This window comes from Falco rusticolus, chromosome 6, assembly GCF_015220075.1.
Source record: "Falco rusticolus isolate bFalRus1 chromosome 6, bFalRus1.pri, whole genome shotgun sequence".
In the NCBI taxonomy this organism is placed as follows: Eukaryota; Metazoa; Chordata; class Aves; order Falconiformes; family Falconidae; genus Falco; species Falco rusticolus.
In genome coordinates, this window is record NC_051192.1 from 18,434,668 (window position 1) to 18,455,056 (window position 20,389).

Genomic DNA, 20,389 nt, shown 5'->3' on the forward strand with positions numbered 1-20,389 from the left:
AAGAAGCCTGGCACCGCAAAGGCAAGCGGCAACTCGGGGTCCTTCACGAGGCAAGCGAAGTTGTACGAATCCAGGCAAACACAGAAATAAATCCTTTATTTTGGTAACTACAGGGTAAATCTGCCGGGGCTTTTGGACCTCGCAGGACCAGAAACTCACGAGCATCACCCCATGTGTCCGGGAGCTGTGCCACGGCTGCTCCTGGACCAGGTAGCTGCCAGCTCTGCGCACCAATTCCCGCAGAAGCCGAACATACGGCAGCACAGCGGGAGCGACCGCCGGTGAGCGGCGATGAGCAAATGCAGGAAGGACGGGGGGAAGGAGGTCCCTTGGACACCGGCAGTGGTGGAGTCACTTGTGATGCCTTAGGAGGTGTTTCAAGGGCAACTCTCTGCAGCTGTTTGAGTTTGTAGGTTGCATAATGAAAAGCTCAATACTCTTTGATTTATTCTATTAAGGTGCTGCATTTATACTCCTGCTCTGGAAGGAAATGAAGCAGTGTATCAATGGGGAGGGCTTTTGGGAAAAGACTTGGTGGCTTCATCTTAAAAAGGACGCTGCCAAGGTTGGGAGCACTACAAAGGAGATGAGAAGACCCCCAGAGCAGCTCCCATCTCTGTCAGATCTCTGCACACAGCTCGTCACCCCTTCCATAAACCAAAGGCTATCACCCTCCCAAAACTCAGGTGTTGAATTAAAAAATTCATCCAGGGGAAAAAAAGAAACCACAGAGCCTGGTGTCGCAGGGGTGTTGGATGCTGAGGATCTGCCTCTCCTCGGGGCTGGGCTGACCCCAACCTCCACAGCACTTGCAGGGCAGGCATCAAGTATTACACCGTTTTACAGAAAATGAACAAAACAAGCGGTGGTCTGTGCACCAGCGCAGCTTTTCCGATATCTCTGCTCATTTTTCTACCCTCCTGTATGACTGAGATGTTTCATTTTTATGTTTGCAACCACGTGCCAGCCGCTTTCCCAGGGCAACTGAGCCTCCTCCCTGTCCTGCATCCTCTTGACTTCGTCACAGCTCCACCGTGCTGCCCTGCTGGCTTCTTTATACCACCTCTGCTCACCCTACAAGCCAAAGAGCAACGAATGTTCAGCAGCAAAGCTATCCAGCTTGCCTACATCTGTCAGGTTTTGATCACAGGCAGCACTACTCTGAATTACAACCTTGGGCAAGTTCACCTCTGCCTGTGGGACGGACATCAGCTCCGTCTCACAGCATGGCTCTGCAACAGAGGAGCCACCCCAGGAGAGGACCTCTGGCATCCATGTGCTGGGCATGACACTAACCTGAAGGCAAAGGGGAGGGAGGTCCATACAGATGGACCACTGCCCCATGGAACCCAGGCAGGATGCTCAGGGAGATCTTCTTGCTGACCTCTACACCGCCCCTGAGATGCTGGCGGCCTCTTCTCCTTCCCCAGTGAGCACCCGTGCACAGGCACAGCCAAGGGCTCCAACGCTAAAAGCACCCGACTCAAAAAAATCCCAAAAAAACTTTTGTGGGACGGACAAAGGCTGAAAAATTAACTGTCTGGCCTCTTCCTCTGCTGCATTTATTGCTGCCTTGGCAGATGAATTTCAGGTTGCTGCCACAGCCGCAAACCGCTTGTTCTGCCAACTGTACATCGCTAACATTGGAAGGTGTTCAGCCCTAGGAATCTTTTCTAAAAGCATTTGCTTCATACTTTAAATAGCAGCCCAGCAGGCAGGAGGCTGGGAGGGAGGGCTCAGCCCCTGTGCGCGATCCATCTGCAAGCTTCTGCCGGCTCCAACGCCCCTTTGTGGGTTAAAACCCAGGACAACCCGTGGCAGAGCTGCAGGGAGGGGACAGAGCTGGCAGGATATGACCTCCAAACCCGACAGGGTTGGCAGCAGGGAGGATGCTCCTGGGATGCCCCTGCTCCCCCAGTACTGCCACCTGCCCCTTCCCAAGCTCCCTGGCTCTGCGCCTGGCACGTTATTAATTAAATTAATAACAGGACGTTGGCTTTTTTTTTTTTTTCATTGAAATCTGCTCCACTATGAGGTTTAGCATCATTTTCTCCTGCACTTATGGGCTTTGCTTATTATTGGGCTGAACAGCATCATTTTCTGGGATCTCTATAATTCTGTGATTTGTTGGGATGTCCTGAGCCTGCTGTAACACCTCACTGCAAAGCCCCAACTCCTTGGCTCCCCTCTGTTCACGAAATCATGTCTCCAGGTGTGTTTCCTAATGGAGCATTAGAAGGAGCACAGCCATGCACTGCAGGGCATGTTGCCGTTCACAATACTTCAGCAACAAAACCACATCCTCAGCATTTAGCAAATATTAATCAGCTTTATGGCTGAATAACAGAGAGGAGGAAGGACACGGGCAGGAAACACAACATCTAACACTTCACGTAACTACAAGGACAGAAAATTGTCTGTGGCCACAAACATTATGACTTTTTGCTGTATTTGTCCTCCCTCCTCACGTGAAATGCTCTCACAGTAAACTGCTAAGAACAAATACAGGTGAAGTTTCTTTTATTTAGTAATTTGGCGCTGCACTAGATAAGGCAGCAACACAGAGCAAAGCTCAAGGCGTAATATTTTTAAGTAGTGCTTGTCCTAGTTAATGTTCAGCCCTGCTGTGCAATGTCAAGAAAACTAATGAACAGTGAAGTGGCAGCAAGCAGCAACCTGGGCGTACTCACCCGCTACCAAACTCCTTCCAGAACCCGGGCACAACGTGAATGAAATTTAAAAGCAGTCGTCCTGGTTCATCAGAAAGCCCAGGCAGCCTGGGCAACGTGAGCCGAATGCTTTGCCACCATGCTTGCCCCAAAATTCAGTCCTTAAAGTAATAGCAAGTTGGAAGGACATACTGCAGTGCCTGGCTTGTGACAGGACAAGGGGAATGGCTTTAAATTGAAAGAGGGGAGATTCAGACTAGATGTAAGGAAGAAATTGCTTATGCTAAGGGCGGCGAGGCGCTGGCCCAGGCTGCCCAGAGCAGCTGTGGGTGCCCCATCCCTGGCAGTGCTCAAAGCCAGGCTGGACGGGGCTGGGGGCAGCCTGGGCTGGGGGGAGGGGTCCCTGCCCAGGGCGGGGCAGTGGGAACTGGATGGTCTTTAAGGTTCCTTCTCACCCAAACCATTCCATAATTCTGTGGAGTGCCTGTACTTGTGTACCCAAATCCCAGCCACAGGCTTGGGGAAAAAAAAAATCACATTTGTTATCAGGAACAGCGCTCCACTCGGAGCATGTGGCAAGAGCTTTGGCAAAGGCGACACTTGACGGATGACATGTCTCAGCTTTAATACTGAGTGGGATTCACCTTATGCACAAAGGACAAAGTGTTTGCACAAAAAACGAAAGTATTTTGAGTGCACAAGATGAGCATACCTTGGCAGGCACGACGCAGAGCAAGCTGAAGCCCACCTGCAGCAGCTCCAGGAGGGGATGCTGGGGTTGCAAGGACCTGAACAAGTCCTACGCCCTCCTTAATATACCTCATTCCTTCTCCCGTGTATCGCTTGAGCCCTTTGAACTTCCTCATTTCAGTCTCCATGAGCTGACACTCAGGGTGAATTTTAACTTTTATACGGCTTCTCAAGCATCTCTCCTCTGTTCACCGGTTACAGCGCCGTATTCACCGGCGGGAGGCAGATTAATGCCCCTTCTGCTCTGTTTGGTTGGCATGATCTCACAAGTGTACATGGTTATTCACCAAGTCTTGCACAGCATGTGGCAGCGCTATCAGTCCTTCACCTTACTCAGCCATAAAACGGGCTTTCTGCACATAGCTAAGACCAGTATCACTGATAAGCTCTCAACGGGCCTTACCCTGAAAGCTTAACAAGTACTTCCCATTATTTTAATGTAAGGAATAATTTCAGGATGAATCATAAACACAAAGTGCCACCTTGCACCAGAAACAAAGGTGGCATCTCAAACAAGCCAAGTGATGGAGGTGAAGCATACCCTTCCATACGAATGTTTCCTTAAAAGCGGGAGAAGGAAAACTGTTGCAAATGGAAAGATTATGTCATGACTTTTCGTAAGTTTAGTCATGATTATTTGCTATGAAGGGTACCAGGAGAACATTCTTACGCTGAAGGTTTCCGACAAGCCAAGGAAGAAGGCTTACCTTGCTCCAACCTCTTCATCTGCTGGATCTGATCAACCGTCTTTTTTAGGATCTTGCATTTGTCGGGTTTGACACTCAGGGTGTCGATGTCCCCGATGTTTGCAGATAACAGCTCCGCCAGCTCCTCTAAGTATTTGTTCTCCTGTTCCCGTCGTCGCTTTTCATTGCTGTTAGAGAAGGGGAAAAAATTAAGTCACATTCATGACTTTTTCCCACTGCTCAGTCTAATCAGACCTGGGCATTGAACAAGAACCCAAAAACCCAAATACTGTCTGGAGCGATGACCATGCTATAATCCAAATATCTTCTAAACACTGGGGAGTTCATTCAGGTCTTTGTATTTTTTTATGCATATATAATCAAAATTAATGCCAAGGAAGATACACAGGGCTAGCCAGACACCCCCAGCAAAAACAGACCTCTAATATTCTGTCTTCCTCTCAAAAATATTTGTAACTGAGTTGTATCAAAAATAATAAAAAATAGTTGTATACACCCTCACGTTTTTCTACAGCCACTATTCCAGCTGTCACCAAGTTTAATCCTATATTCATATATAAAAGCTAACAAAATCCACCCGAGCTCACCAAAGTGAAAATCGGAATCAACAGCGAAAAGAGCAAAATAAGAAATATTCATGACACCAACCTTTCTGTCCCAGCAAGATCAGCTTTTCTTTTAGCTCATGGCCGCTGCAGAAGCCCAACGCTCTCCCATCAACTATTTGTAAATTCTGGGAGTTGAGAATATAACATTTACGTGCTATGACATGGCCATCATTGAAGCCACGCTGTAACAGTCCTTTACCAAAGATGTAACAAGCATCAAAACCACCAAAATGAACCATGCACACAAGAGAGACCCATGGAGACACACCTTCCCTAAATATCTTCCTCGATATCAACCACAGGATGAAATGAGGACACCTCAAAAAGCCCAGCACGTGTCTACACCACTTGTGATGCCTTTTATCAGGCTGGGTTTCAATAAGCCACCTAATTTTTTTGTTGCAAACTCCACAGGACACCCAGCACTCTAGCTTAGAAGCACTGCCTGAAAATCCCTAACATTTACTAGACACCAAGAAGCTGGTGAGATGCCTGCAGGCATGGTGAGATGTTCCTGGCCTCCAAGAGGCCCCACTGCTCATGGAGGGGCTGAGAAAACACCGGTTACAAAAGCTGAATCCCAAAGTCTGGCTTGTCCAGAGATTCATGTCCCACCGCAGATGCTGATGTGTTGTGCTACGTGGTGAAACAAGCTCTACTAACAGCTGAAGGCCTCAAGAAGAGGTTTATTTTATCTGCTGAGAGTGCAAGCCAACCAGAGCATGAATATACCTTGGTAACTCGGCAGAGACCCTTTAGAAACCCTGTCTGTTCAAAAGGGGATGTGACACCCCCAGCCCTCCCCTCTCAGGAACTCCTCAGGTAGGCTGCACAGATGTTTCTGTATTTTTTCCTAATTCCACTTTATTACCTCAATATCCAGGTCTGACAGGTTGGCATGGTCCCTTGAGCATTTTTCTGCTGCTTAAACTTGCTCTCAGATGAAAAGACCTGACGCCTGCAGGGACGAGACTCCGTGATGAACCTCCCAAGTGCACCCTCTATCACCTTGCTTCTCCTCCCACCCGCATCTCTCCAGGAGTCGTGACTGCCCAGAGGATCGACAGGCAGGACTTGCCCTCCTTTAGCTCAGCAGAGCAGCAGAATCCCAAAAGAAAGGAAAAAATTAAGGCAAGGCTAGCTGCGGGCATGGAGGACACACCAGTCCCATGAAGTCCATCAGAACCTGCCATGGGACACACACGGTGTGATCTGGAAACTGCCCTGCAATGGCTTCGGGTGGGCCCAGGAGCCCCCACTTCCCCGGCAGGCAGCTGCCAACAGGTGCTGAGGGGTCTCAGGCAGCAAAACCAGCTTCCCAGAGGTCGGTTGGATGTCTGTCTGCTCCAGAAGTGCTGGGTCCAGCCATGGAGCTCAGCCTCTTCTTGCACAGGTGCCTGTGACGCCAGCGCTGGCACGCTCCCCAGCCACGGGCAGGCACATACTTCTCAAAGGAGCTGAGCAAGTATTTCAGTTAAGGTCAAATTAATTCCTAGCTCTCCCTGCAACCCAAAAAGCAATAGCAGAGGTGAGAGAGAAAAAAAAAAAATCCCTCTGTTGTGGGTGAGCTCATTTCATGAGAACCTTTAATGTCGCTGTTGCTGTGGCAACTTTCAAATTGTAGGAGGGAGAATTGGCCAATTTTCCTTACATAAAAGCATCATGAGAATATTACAGCAGTGGGCTGTTCTTTATGACTCCCAAGTATCATCAAAAATAATAGTTCAACCTTCCAGGTTTTAACAAAGGAGTTTTGAAGTTCACTTTGCTCTGGAGTACATTACGGAGGACTCTGGCCAGCCCAGGCTGGAGGACGAGGTCCCTCCCGGCCACGGCTGGGAGCTGGGAGCTGGTCTGAAAGAAGGAAGATGCAGCGCTGGTGAGGACTTCTTTGGATTTTGGTAATGTGCTTCAGCTCCAGGTTTGGGGTTGGATGGCCAACCCAACCAAGTATTTCAGTCAACCCTTCTAAAAACATTTGTAGGTGCTTTGTGGATGAAAAAACTCATTGTGCTTGGAGAATGCAGGAGAATCCTTCATCCAGAAGTTTCTGCTGCTCTACAATCAGTTTGTTCCTCGTCCTACATATTTTGAAAGACCCTTGGTGTTGGCAGCAGAAGGCTTTCTTGGGGGGCTATAGGGTTAGGGAACAAACCACAAGAGCTCTGCTTTCCAAAAGCAGACCAGATGAAGCAAAGCCAGGTGTGTGTGCTCATCCACCTGGAGAGCAGCTCCTTCAAGAAGAGGTGTCCAAGCCTACCTTGCTACCCATGGCTCTGCAATGGGGACTCAAAGACCAACGGCTTCATCCCACACTTGCATCAGGGGTGAGGACTGGCTCCAAGACCAGCCTGGGGACAGCAGCCAGGGCTGCAGAGTTCTGACTCAAATGACTCAGTCAGAAAGTGGAAATATTTCACATGATCACAGAAGTATTTGGTAGGAATAAGACAGCTAGAAGTGCCATCAAAATGTCTTCTGCAACTTAAAGGCGCAGCCAAGCCGTGACCCACAGAGCCTTTGTAAGGTGTGTGTGAACTCTACAGAAGGGAGATGTTGCAACCAAAACCTGCAATAAACAGAAATCCTCAACCAACCACTTAATGTCTTTCTACCGGAACGCCGCAGCCTTTACATTTATTGTCTAGAATATCCTGTATCAGCTGCAAGGGATAAAAAAATACACCTGGGCTTTGCTCAGCACGTCACTATTCTGCGATGACAACCAAAACAGCATCCCAGGCAGCAGAGACACGGAGTCAGCCTCAGCTCTGTACATTCACCCTTACCAACAGACTACACCACGACGGAAAAAAACATGCACAGGATTCACAGGGAACCTGGAAAAGCCTGTGAAAGATCACAACTGCCTCTTATCCAGGACTTTCCAGCCTCCATCGGGCAGCATGGTAGCTGGGATGGGAAGCCTCCGTCATCCGCTAAAGGTGCTTTCTGCAGTGAGCTGAGCTTTGAAGCAGCCTGCATCAGTACACAGAAATGAAGGTAGTTCAGACAGAAATATTTTCTGTTTTGTAATTGTATTGTGGAGTAAGAGGGTCTCCACTGGAGTTCCCAAATATTACAAACCCACGGATTTCTTGGGAATATGCTGTGAAGAGGCAGAAGGCTTGAGATGTAGACCTCGCAGAAGTATCTGCCCCAAATTTACCCCGAGAAAGCATTCCTGATGCTCTGAGTGCTCTCAGTTCATAAAATCAATACATTAACTTTGATAACGAGCCTCTAATCATCATTTGCCACCTAACAACAAGCAGAGCAGATGGGGAGCCGCATTTCCATCATGCTCCATCTTCCACCGCAGCCACCGCTAAAAGCAAAGCGAAGTTCTGGTGGGAAGTGTGAACGTTTCCGAGTGGCTGAAACCCGGCTCCATCTGCTCGAGCAGACGGGACGGAGCGACGCAGTGGGAATGGCAAAGTAGCCGTGGCAGGGGACGGATTGGGAGCGGCGCACATACCTCTGGGCTGTATCGCAGGGCGAGCCTTTCCTCTTCCGAGAGTCGGGGTTGGCAGGGTCCGTTGAGCTGTCCCCAAGGCCACTCATGTTGGTTGACCTACTTTGCACCTGGAACCAAAGACAGACAGGGTAAGGACAAGGTTTTCGCAGCAGCAGGAGGAGCGGCTCCTCCACGGCAGAGGCAGAAAACATCGGCCAAGTGACCTCTGAAGGGGTAACTAACCCAGCGCAAGTCTTCCTCACTGAATTGATGCCTCGTTTGGGAAGGAAACGGTGTGAATGGAAGACAACAGGTGATCACGTTACCCTCCTTTTGGTGTCCCCCGGTCACCATTTGGCCAGGCGAGCCCTCACCACCAGCACCACCACCCTCCACATCACAGATGAGCTCTTCCCTGTACCCCCACAGATTTTTGCTTCCTGGCCATTACAGCGTTTTAACAACTGTCTAAACACAGCCTGTTTCAATGCTTTGTTTATGTGTGTTTGATGGCTTTTGTTTTGTTTCCTTCTCCTGCAAGCCTTCTCCTTCAGCCCATCTCCTCTGCCATCTCCCCCCAGTTCCTCTGACTCATGGCTGGCAAAGGACACTCCACCCCTCGCATTGTGTCTGCGCTCTTGCACCCCCACCACCTCCTTTCCCCTCAGCACATGGCCTGGGCTTTAATTAGAGCTGCAAACTGACTCATCTCTTAACGGGATGTGACACCCTCCCACGAACCCCTTCCCCATTTCCCACTGAGGCTGCCTCCCATGCATGGTCCTCCCAGCCCCAGCCTTCTCCTGGCAAAGAGCCTCCCACCACGGTCAGTCCCTGGCCAGTCCCAACACTGGGCTCCTCCAGGGTTCCAGCTCTCTCCAACACACAGACAGTTCACCATTATTTTAAGGGTGTAATTTCAACAGCTGTTGGGTAAACTCGGCCATGCCATGCCAAACAAGAGGTCTAAGCAACAAAAGAAGGTCCAGAAGTCACATTGCTTTCCTTGCTTTGCTAGAGTCATTCAGTGATTTTTCCAGTAACCACAATAATTCAACATTGAATAATGCCACCTTCCAAATTCTTCATTTAATTTTTAGAAGTGTTAATGATGATGAGAAGATACAACCCCTGAGAAATAAAGTCACGGAACCCTGGACAAAATGTTTATAGCTTAGAGGATAGAAGGACTAAGTCCTTAAACTTAATTCCCATCACTTCTTCCATAACTTTCTAAAAGCTGGAATTTTAACAAGCATTAAATTGCTGACAGAATGTGATAAAACAAACCCTAAAAGACATGTCCATAGTTCCCACAGCCCAGATTCCCCCCATGTTCTGCTCAGCTTGTACAAAAGCATGGTGGGATGCCTTCAGTGGTCTAGCATCTCCCACTTGCTACCCAGCCCGGTACAAGACTGCCACTCATCAGAAATGATCGGCGCTGGCTGATTCCATGCTCAGACAGGTGATGATTAAAGTCCCACCAGCTTTTGAATGTCCTCCTGAGTCCCACACCACATCCGCAGACAGGCCCCTGCTGACCCCAGAGCTGTGCAGAGGAATGGACACAGCTGTGACCATCTCCTCCACTGTCTGGCTGCTTGAAGACCCCAATGTTCACGTTAGAACCCAGCCAGGCAGCCGTTCCTTGGGCTGCAGCCAGAGCAGCGCGGCCAGCAGGTCAGTGAGGGGGCTCTGCCCCTCTGCTCCGCTCTGGTGAGACCCCCCTGCAGCGCTGCGTCCGGCTCTGGGGTCCCCAGCACAGGAGAGACACGGAGCTGCTGGAGCGGGGCCAGAGGAGGCCAGGGAGATGCTCAGGGGCTGGAGCAGCTCTGCTGTGGGGACAGGCTGGGAGAGCTGGGGTGGCTCAGCCTGGGGAGGAGAAGGCTGCGGGGAGACCTTAGAGCACCTGCCAGTGCCTAAAGGGGCCGGCAAGAAAGCTGGGGAGGGGCTTTGGGCAAGGGCAGGTGGCGACGGGACACGGGGGAATGGCTTTACATGAGAGAGGGGAGATGGAGATGAGAGATGAGGAAGAAATTCTTCCCTGTGAGGGCGGCGAGGCGCTGGCCCAGGCTGCCCAGAGCAGTTGTGGGTGCCCCATCCCTGGCAGTGCTCAAGGCCAGGCTGGACGGGGCTGGGGGCAGCCTGGGCTGGGGGGAGGGGTCCCTGCCTGTGGCGGGGGGTGGGACTGGATGGTCTTTAAGGTCCCTTCCCACCTAAACCATTCTGTGGTTCTATGAAAACCACCATTAGCAGCTTCATTATCTCCTATGACTGAGTGTCCAGGAGCTGTTACACATTTTGTCTCACCACCCCGTCAGTGACCCACCTCTACGCTCAGCATTGAAAACCTCTACTCCAAGACAGATGAAATATCTGCACTTCACACGGTGCTGCGGGGAAAGAACCTGTCTTTCGGCAGCACATGGGCATTTCTGCTAACACTTGCGTCACCGGTGCTAAGTCAAGTGCATTTCCTGAAATCATTTTAGCAATATTAGCACAGGTGATCAATGCCGCAGGCACGAGAGCTTGTCCACTGAAATAAGAAACCCTGAAGAGATGCCAGCAAGCTAGCCATGACCAGGGATCTGAGTTCATCCCCCGTGTTTTTGGCACGTTTGCAAGAAGGAACGATGCCAAAGCAAATACAAGGAAGAGGGAAAAAAAGCAAACGTTTGAAAAATTTAGAGATTGGAAGACTAAAAGTGCTGCATCATCTGCTCTGGGTGAGAAGGGCTTGCTGAGATTTCAGACAAGCTTCCTGGGGTTTAAACCTTGTTCTTGAAGGTTTAACTTGCTCTCACCAAAACACTGAGTCTCTGGAAGTGGCATCGCTTATAGGTCCTGATCTTTCCTATCAGCAGCTGAATTAAAAGAAAAAAACTGAGTGGGGACAAGGCAGGTACTCAGCCATCCCACCGGGATGCTCCACTGCGGGACCGCAGCTTGGCAGGAGTGACCATATGCCCTAGAGAGGTGAATTAAGGACAACATCACAGCCTCAGCTGAAATCCCAGCCTTGAGTTAAGCCCTTCATGTAACACACTCAATGCTCCTTTTTGTTGTACAAGTAGTTTACTTGATGGCAAAACGTGCCACAGCTGACAAGCCAAAAAATGTCATTTGGTCTAAAAATAACGGGGGTGAGTCAGTTTGAAAGCCCTGTTGGGTCAGCGCGGGAGCAGGGGTTGCTATCCCCTCAGAGGGCAAGGCCATGGCCATCAGTGGAAGGCAGCCCTGGCCACCGCTGCCTGCGCTGTGGCTCTTTCACGGGAAACCTGATTTCTAAACACGGGCTTCTTGTAAAAACGTTAATATTCTGCTGGCTTAGGAAAACAGAGGCAGATGAAGGACAGCAGGATGGCAATCATGGAATCATAGAATGGTTTAGGTTGGAAAGACCATTAAGTTTATCAAGCCCAACCATTAACTCAGCACTGCCAAGCCCACCACTAACCATGGCCCTGAGCACCATGTCTATAACTCCTTTAACTCCCTCCAGGGACGGTGCCTCCCCCCCTCCCTGGGCAGCCTGTCCCAGTGCTGGACACCCTTTCGGGGAAGAAATGTTTCCCAGTCTCCAACCTAAACCTGCCCTGGTGCAGCCTGAGGCCGTTCCCCCTTGTCCTGTCGCTTGTGACCTGGGAGCAGAGACCGACCCCCCTGGCTGCAGCCCCCTCCCAGGCAGCTGTAGGGAGCGATCGGGTCCCCCCCGAGCCCCCTCCTCTCCAGGCTGACCCCCCAGCCCCCCCATCAGACTGGTGCCCCAGCCCCTGCCCCAGCCCCCTGCCCGGCTCTGGACACGCTCCGGCCCCCCAAGCTCTGTCTGGGAGTGAGGGGCCAGAACGGACCCCAGGGCTCGAGGGGCGGCCGCACCGGTGCCCAGCGCAGGGGGACGGTCCCTGCCCCGGCCCTGCTGGCCACGCCATCGCTGACACCAGCCAGGGTGCCGCTGGCCTCGGCCACCTGGGCTCGCTGCCGGCTCATGCCCAGCCGCTGCCGCCCAGCCCCCCCGGCCCTTTCCCGCCGGGCAGTTCCCAGCCCCCGGCCCCGGCCCGCAGCTGCCTGGGGCTGGTGTGACCCCAGCGCGGGGCCGGCACCGCCCGGGGTGACCCTCGCGCAATTGGCCTCGGCTCATCGATCCAGCCTGCCCAGACCCCCCCCGCTGACCCTCCAGCAGAGCGACGCTCCCCCCAGCCTGGCATCACCCACAGGCTGCGCTCGATCCCCTTGTCCAGATCACTGATGTTAAAGAGCACCGGCCCCAGCACGGATCCCTGGGGAGCACCCCGTGTGACCGGCCACCAGTGGGAGGTGACTCCATTCCCCACCACTCGTTGGGCCTGGCCATCCAGCCAGGTTTTTTTAATGAAAACAAGCTAATTATTTCAGCTGGGGCTCGGGGTGGGGTGGGGGGAAAGCAGTTTCCAGGCTTAATACAGGGGTTCTCTGATGCAGACCTCTGCTAAACCAAATACGCCTCTGCTGTCACAAGTCACCAAAAATCTCGGTTAAAGTCCAGTAGAAATTGCTCCTGGTGTCCCCACTGGTGCTACTTGCTCACCAGGGCTCCTTGGGAGCCCTTCAGCCATGACAGGAGCAAGACCTAAGTGCTGCATCAACACAAAGAGCGTTGGCCTCTTGCCCTCCTCCCGATGCATGTGGATGAAATCTCACCCCAAAGATGCCCTGAACCTCCTGCTCTGAAGAAACTCTGTGTCACGGTGCAAACCCCAAACGTAGAGCGGTATTTTTTTCCACAATGATGGATAATTGCAACCAGCAGTTTCATGCCTGGTCTTGCACACACCTGGTGAACAAGTCCCTGGTCCTGCAGCAGTGGCATCAATGAGCAAAGCTGTGATGTGCACCGTGTTTAGCAGCAAAGCAAGCACCCGTAACACCGACTGCAGCTTCCCAGCTCCAACTAAACCAAGGCTGAACACAAGCCACTGGCCAGGCCAAAGGTTTGGAGCTTTGCAGAGGTGATTCTCCATATCCACATTGTTGTTGCTCCCCCAATCCACAGATCTGGATACAGCACCAATCCCTGACTCGTCCTGTTACCAGCACTCTGGTGCACCACTGCATCTGCTCACCAGAGATGAATTAGTCTCAAAGAGACTAATTACAAGACCAAGAAAAAAAGGAGAGGGGAAATGTGTACAAAGTACAGGAGCTGAAGTGCCCTATCCATGGCCAGGCAGATGAAACTACTTCTGATATCCAACTCCACACTCTCTCCTTTTCCATTGGTCCCACAACGTGCCATACTGGAGTGTCCACCTGGAGAATGAAGACGACGCTGCTTTTTGGGATGCTTACAAATATCCTAGCAGAGACCAGAGCCTTGACGTGGAGGATGAAGCACCAGCCAACATACATATTCCACCGCAACCTTGGGGATCATGACACAAATACCACTTCCACATCAACAAAAACAACAAAAAAGAAAAAGGATGTGAATTATTGTGGCTTAATGCTTCTGTTCTCCTAATAATGCCAACGATTTCCAAAAGCTTCCCAGAGACAGCCATCACTACCTCTAGCAGACACAAATAGCCCGAGTGATTTGAACTGACAGCGTGGAAGACAGAGCTGGCCACCCAATACTCAATTCTAACAAACTGCCTATTTCCAAAATGTATTTCCCACGTTTTGGATGAATTTGACCCCAAAAAACACTTACAAAATAACACTAACATCTATCGGAGGGAAACACAATTAGTCGGCTGTTTTTAAGAAAACAACAATGTTGGAAAAGTCCCTTATATTACAGCTATTTATCATCAAAATATAACCCATCTGTGCGTAAGCAGTCTCAATTAGAGGTAATTAAGAGCATACTTGGAGTGTCGCAAGGACACGTCTATATTGTTCCCCTCTCAAGTTCATCATCAGCTGCTCCTTTCATCGCTGGCGTCACAATAAACCTTGATTTTTAAATTTTTTTTTAAACTTCTGCAGATTACAGAAGAAACGCTGAAGCCATAATGTGGATAGAGAAGAGGCAATGAGTGAGAGAGCGAGTCACTCGCTAACCTACCGCGTGTGGTAGCTTCGGGGTGGGTTTTTTTCAAAAGAACTTCTTCTGACCTCATCCCCAACAACAAAAAAAAGGAGAGAGATGCAAAGTCCTGATTAAATGTTGGGGTTTTGGCTGCTGAAGTTGTCAAAAACAAATGTTACATCTGTTTTGTGAAACACTCCTTGGGGGAGGGGGGAGGGTGGGGGCAGAAATCCATGTATCCATATGCCATCGCTCCAGCCTGCAGACACGACTGCCTTCCAACTAAATCCTCTTTTCTTGGTACCTTACCCCAGTTTCCCTGCTTTGTTTCCTCCTGCCTCTCACCCAGCCTGCGAGCCCTTCATCTTCTTCTGCCTGCCCCTCGGGGAGATGCTGCCAGATGGACCCTCTGGCTCTGGGACATCCTATCCGACACACATTGCAAGTCTGGGAAGCGTGGACAACCGGGCTTCTCTTGGTTCCCACCACTCGTCCTGGCCTGAACATCTCCTCTCAACATCAAGCGACGCTTCCATCATTACGGCAACAACGATGCTCAAGTCAAGGTTGGATGGGACAAGCTCAAGGTCCCCAGGAGGGCTTGCAGCAACCCTACCTTGAGCCCGCATCTCCTCAGTCGTTTGGGCTGTAAGAGGAGGGAGCTGATGAATAAAGATTTACTTTCACTGGCCTTGGGGGAAAACTCGAGGTGAAGGCAGCGGGGAGATCCACCCTGCCTGATCTTGCATCCCCTCTTTAAGCAGAGCCCGTGCTGTTGGAAGGAGGGTGAATTCAGGGAGAGGGCAGCACGCTCTGATGCCCCTGTGTCCATCCAGCCCGGAGGGCCAACGTTTGCTTTCCTTCCTAGGAGATAAGCGGGATGTGCAGAAATCTTAATTATCACCGGCTCTGCAGAGGCAGCAGGCTAATAAAAGCTGTCAGCTTGGGGATGCGGTCAAGCGAAAGCCTGCCATCTCAATTCCCCGCATCTGCACCCACCTGCCAGTCCTGCGGGGCAGGGGACGGGAAGGACGTGTGAGATGCCTACACCCTGCCGGAGAGGCTTTCCACTGCCACTGGCACCGAGGAGAAAGGACCATGGCAGGTCAGGTGGCCTTGGGCAGGTGACCCCCATTCCATACCCTACTCCTGCTACGCCACGAGGGAAATAAGTTTAAACGTCGCTGATGCAATGCAGGTTAAAAGCCACTGATCAAAAACTCGACTGACCCACAAGAGATTAACTTTACGAAAGATTTGACATTTTAACAGCTAAGAATGTTTCCGAAGATGAATTTCACTTCTCTGCCTCACGATTCCCATCCCCCTGGGGGCTGTGGCAGGGGGCCGGGGGACTCGTCACAGGTCGCAGAGGGAAGAAGAGGCACAAACCAACATCTTGAGGGTCCAGCCGCTCCCATGGCAGGGATGGTGGCTGCAGCCCAGTGAGCATAGCACCGGCGCCCCCGGCCAGGGGGCACACACAGGCGCTGGAGTTTGGAAATATGATGTAGGGAACAACAAGTCAGAGTTTAGTTTAATTTTTTATGAGCTGTTTACTGGGTCAGAGTCCATCAATACACTTTTTCCTTCTTTTTTACACGAGGATGGAAAACTCCTAACTGTCAAACAAGCAGCTCCCCGAGTGCTGGCAAACCCTGGGAATTAATTGATTTACTATTTACAAACTGCTCTGAACCCTCTTGGGAAGGGCACCCTGCAGTGCAAAGCCCCGGCATGCAGCGAGCACCCCGGCCACGCATCACCCCAGCCAGCAGCGGTCCACGACATGGCACCAAACCTCCCAGAAGCTCTTTCCTCTTCCAGACTGAACAAGGAGCTGGGGGTAGAGCTGAAGGCCTCTTCCCACCTTGTAGACCCTGTTTGCTCCCTGCCCCTAAGAGAGAAACCCAACGCATCCCAGAGGAACAGTGAATTCCTGGCACCAAACCCACCCTGCATTCACCACTGCAGAAGGTTTTGCAGAAGATGAGGTAGGAAACATCAACCAGCTGATGTGCCCATGGGGCAGAAGAGTAGCCCTTGGCTTCACAACCACCCATGGGTGGCCACAGGGGGCCAGCCAGCACTGGGAACCAAGCCCTTCACCCACAGGTCCTACAGATCCATGTCCTCTGCAGAGCAGCCATGGGAAGGAATGAACCTCATACTAACGGGGCAGACACAGACACTAAATCCCACTTTCCAGGGCCCCACAATTCTTGTTATTTAATTCTGAGCACCAAAAACTACTCCATGCTGCACAATGAAGACGATGAGCTTTGCTCTCCAAATCCAGGCTTCTCCATCACTTTCTGTCCACAAGAAATCTTTTGTTTTGGAAAGGTAACATGGGCCGTACAACCCATAAAATTGAACCTATTCAGCCAAAGGGAATTTTGCATACAGTAACAAAAATACACGCATCCCAGTGAATTCCTTAGGGATGAAAGCACAGGCCAGCCACATGCCGGCTCTGCAAGTGCTTGCTCTCTACATGATCCCTAGAAAACACAAAAAAGAAGGGAAAGAGATATACAAATCAATGTCCTGCAGACTAAGGATCATCCTTAGAGAGGCGATGGTCCAAAGAGAAGGTGTGAATTTTAATACGCCCGTCATCTCTATCATATTTGCAACTCAAAGACCCACAGCAGTCATTCCCCTTTAGCCTGGGGATAATTCCAGCAGCCAATTTGTTTTACAAATGAATGGGAAAATATGGGAAAAGGTTTTGCCTTAGCATGATGAAAATGAATAATCCAGCTGTGGGCAATCAATATTTGATGCCTAAGGAGACCTCTGAAAATCCACAATGCCACACTGTTATTTTCCTGAGCTCTCTTTAAAACTCACCTCAGCTAAAATACAACAGACAGGAGATAACTGATGTGCTGCTTATTACACTAATTGCAATCATCTCCTTGTTACCTGGTGCTCACCCACATCTGTTTGTCGTAGCCATCTGTTGTCTGTCTTAATTAGATCGAGTGCTCAGAGGGGCCGGGACTGTCACAGCATGTGATTTTCTAAGCCCTTGGCATCCCACTTGTGTCCAGACACCTCTGTGCTACTGCATGGCACTTGTGACACTGCTCCAAACACAGGGATGACAGCTAGAAAGTAGGAAGCCCCAAAAAACCACCCCACCTACCCCCAAAATAAAGCAAATAAGCTCAGGAAGAATCATCCTGCACCATGGAGGGTTTTCAGGAGTAAACGATCACCCAAGGCTTCTGCTACCTGTTCCAACTCTCTAGTATTCACCTTCTGAGCTGTTCCGGGGTTGTTTGGAAGAACGATGGGACACCAAACCAAATCAAAATGAATCGTGGGTAAAGACAAAACCATGGAAACTAAAGTTTTTCTCCTACTCCAGTACCAAAAATACAGGAAAAAGAAAAAGGATGACTTGCTTTGTGCCACCGTCCTCGATGCTGTTGCCCTCGGGGTGAGGGGAACAGAGCCCACCAGCTCCAACAAAGCCCTCAGAAGGTGCCATCTTGCCCCTCATCTCTCCAAATTAATTTCTGGAGCACTGAAATGCTGCTGATTAATTATTAGCAACTTTGAGCATCAGCTCAAGATCTTGCTGCTAGAACATGGTACCCTGTAGGTCCTCCTAAGCCCTCCCCAAGAAGGTGGCCACTCAGGAGATAATTCTTGACTCAAGAGATGAGCAGCGGCGGTAGCGATGAGTGATGACATTGAAGTACCCAACTTAAACAAACCCAGCAACTAGAAACAAGCACAAGTGCCTCACCAGATGCTGCCATCTGAAATGACAGCCCAAAGAAAGGTTTCTAACAGCGACCTAAATTTCAGTGCCATCGAGTTTCTGCTCGCGTTGCTTGCTCTGAACAGCACCCCCGGTAAAACGCATCTGTGCGTTTTCATCCCTTTCTCCCGACGCTGTCCCTGCCTGAGCCACGGCCGCAATCCCCACCGGCTGGCAGGAGCTGGGGTAGGACTGTGCCACTGCCTTGGGACTATCCACATCCCCAGGCAGGACACCCTTGGTGTGACTCCCCAGCGTTCTCACTATCTGAACTCAGCTCCATCTTCACATGCTCAGAATGGAGAAACCCTGAGCCTCACCACAGTCCTGGGGCCCAGCGGACTGAGCAACGAGCAAGCAGGGGATGAAATGGTGCTGCTGAGGTTCCTCTGGATGAGGAGCCCAACATCTTTCCAAGACTTGGGTGAATACAGGTGCCCACCTACTCTCAGCCATAGCTCTTCCCCCCCTTCGTTTCAACCCTCTTCCCGAGATCCTAGACAAAACCAAGCCTGAATTCATTTCAGCAGCACAATGAGTCAACGAAAGACATTTAAGAGACAGACACCTCTGTGCTAGGTAAGGTGGGAACCCACCACTGTTCTCAACCTGTATTGGTCATATCTCCGTGTCACCTGAGTTACTCCACTAGCACCACCACCACCTCTATCCCCATGGGAAAACTCCATTTAAAAGGCCGCTGCCACATCATTTTCTCTTGAAAATTACCCTGATCAGGTATTTTAAGCCCATGTAAAGACCTCCAAGTATTAAAACTGCTTTGTTTTTTATTCTCATTAAAAGCCCAATAGAAATTCAAATTTCTTCTTACACCAGCTGTTTTCCCAAAGCATGCCAACTGCCTTATTATAGGGCTGCTCACAAATGTCAGCACGTACTCTGCAAGCATTTGCATCCCTGTATTTCTGCATATCCAAAAGCCAGAAGAAAGGCGTTCAACCACGGAGCCATCCCCAGGAGGTGAAAACCAAACGTTCATCAAACAAGAACCATCAGCCAGGCCATGGGCTGGTTGCAATGGTCTCTACAGTGGTGGACGCAATGAGGTTTAAGTGTCTCTTTAAGATCTGGACTTCAATGCCATCCTGCCTGGACTTCTTTCATTGTTTTTCAGTTTGGAACCGACAGCCCCACCAAATTCCCCCCAAGGCTGCATCAAGCACAGTTAATATTTTTGGAGGCAGCAAGGCTGGTAGCAAGGTGAGATAAATGAATGTACGGTGTCAGGGAGAAACAGCAATGATGCAAGAAACCCACTGAAAATGCAAGTCAAGGTTCAGTGTGTCTAATTTTAATAATAAATCATAATTTTTCTCATTGCCCACCTCCTTTTAGGGCCACCAAGTACACTACAACCAGTGAGAGGGAGGGGAATTTAGCTGGTGGATGGTAAAAGCGGTAATGGTCTACTTAAAAATACACAGGAGCAAGGGCTCGTGGTGGGCTCTGGCAATGAGGGTCAGCCCTTGCCTGTTCCACCTCCGGGAAAGGATGCTTGCCTCTACATTGCAAGCAGGAAGCCTGCTCTTTCAATGCAAAAGTAATTTTTGGGGTTTTTTTTTGCAATTGCTTTGCTCTATTAACAGGGACAGGCTGCAAACGCAAACTAAGGTGAACCCAGACATGGATACACAATTTAGTTGCCATCATTTAACAGTCTTCCTCGCGGAGCTGCTCGTGTCTCAATGCCAACGAGCATCACTTGGCAATGTTTACAGCAGAGATAAGATACACAACAGAACGGCAAGAAGCATAACCTTTTCTCCCTGTAACTGATAGGAAAAGTGGGTTAATTTATACAGCTTCTGAAAGGGAAAAATAAGGCTAATTCCCTCGCAGTCACAGAACATTACACACTTAGTTTCATATTGCGCTCGTGAATTACACGTTGCAATTACACAATTTTCTCTATGGGGAGATGAAAGTATTTGGCAGAATGTACAAATACATCAGGTTCTCATGTAGCACAAATTAAAACTGCAGCACAAGCACATGTGGCTTCATAAAAATCCCTGTAACTCACAAGCAGCAAAGGCACCGGCGCATCCTACGTTGGACCACGGCACAGGAACCCCAACAGCTGAGATGGCATTCGGCTAGCGGGAAGCCCACAGCTTTCCCCAGCAAAGCCAGCCCAATGCTTTTGACCAGAAGGCAGGGAGAAGGATGGAGTGGGGAAAAAAGCCCTTTTCAGGAGTGGTGTCAGGGTCCGTACTCTGTGTAACCACGTTGTGTTTGGTTGCAGGCAGCGACCTGCTTGTAAGGGGGATGCTGGGCTACAGGTCCCTGCTCTCCAAAATGTGCAGGACTTATTTATCTCTATACACACACACACACCTCTAATTTTATTATTACATGTTTCTGTATCTGCATAATACCTCGC

At 50.3% G+C, this 20,389-nt stretch overlaps 1 protein-coding gene across 9 annotated transcripts in view; it reads right to left on the bottom strand.

The window, feature by feature from the left end:
• NCOA1 (nuclear receptor coactivator 1) overlaps nucleotides 1–20,389 on the bottom strand; it is a 179,630-nt gene that overhangs the window by 53,216 nt on the left and 106,025 nt on the right. For all 9 annotated transcript variants that reach the window (XM_037390790.1, XM_037390792.1, XM_037390793.1 and 6 more), the window contains 2 exons: nucleotides 8,213–8,319; nucleotides 4,127–4,293 (listed from right to left, as the gene is read on the bottom strand). In XM_037390790.1, coding sequence (XP_037246687.1) covers nucleotides 4,127–4,293; nucleotides 8,213–8,298 — 253 coding nt within the window. In that variant the 5' untranslated portion in view covers nucleotides 8,299–8,319. The remainder of the gene's footprint in view (nucleotides 1–4,126; nucleotides 4,294–8,212; nucleotides 8,320–20,389) is intronic.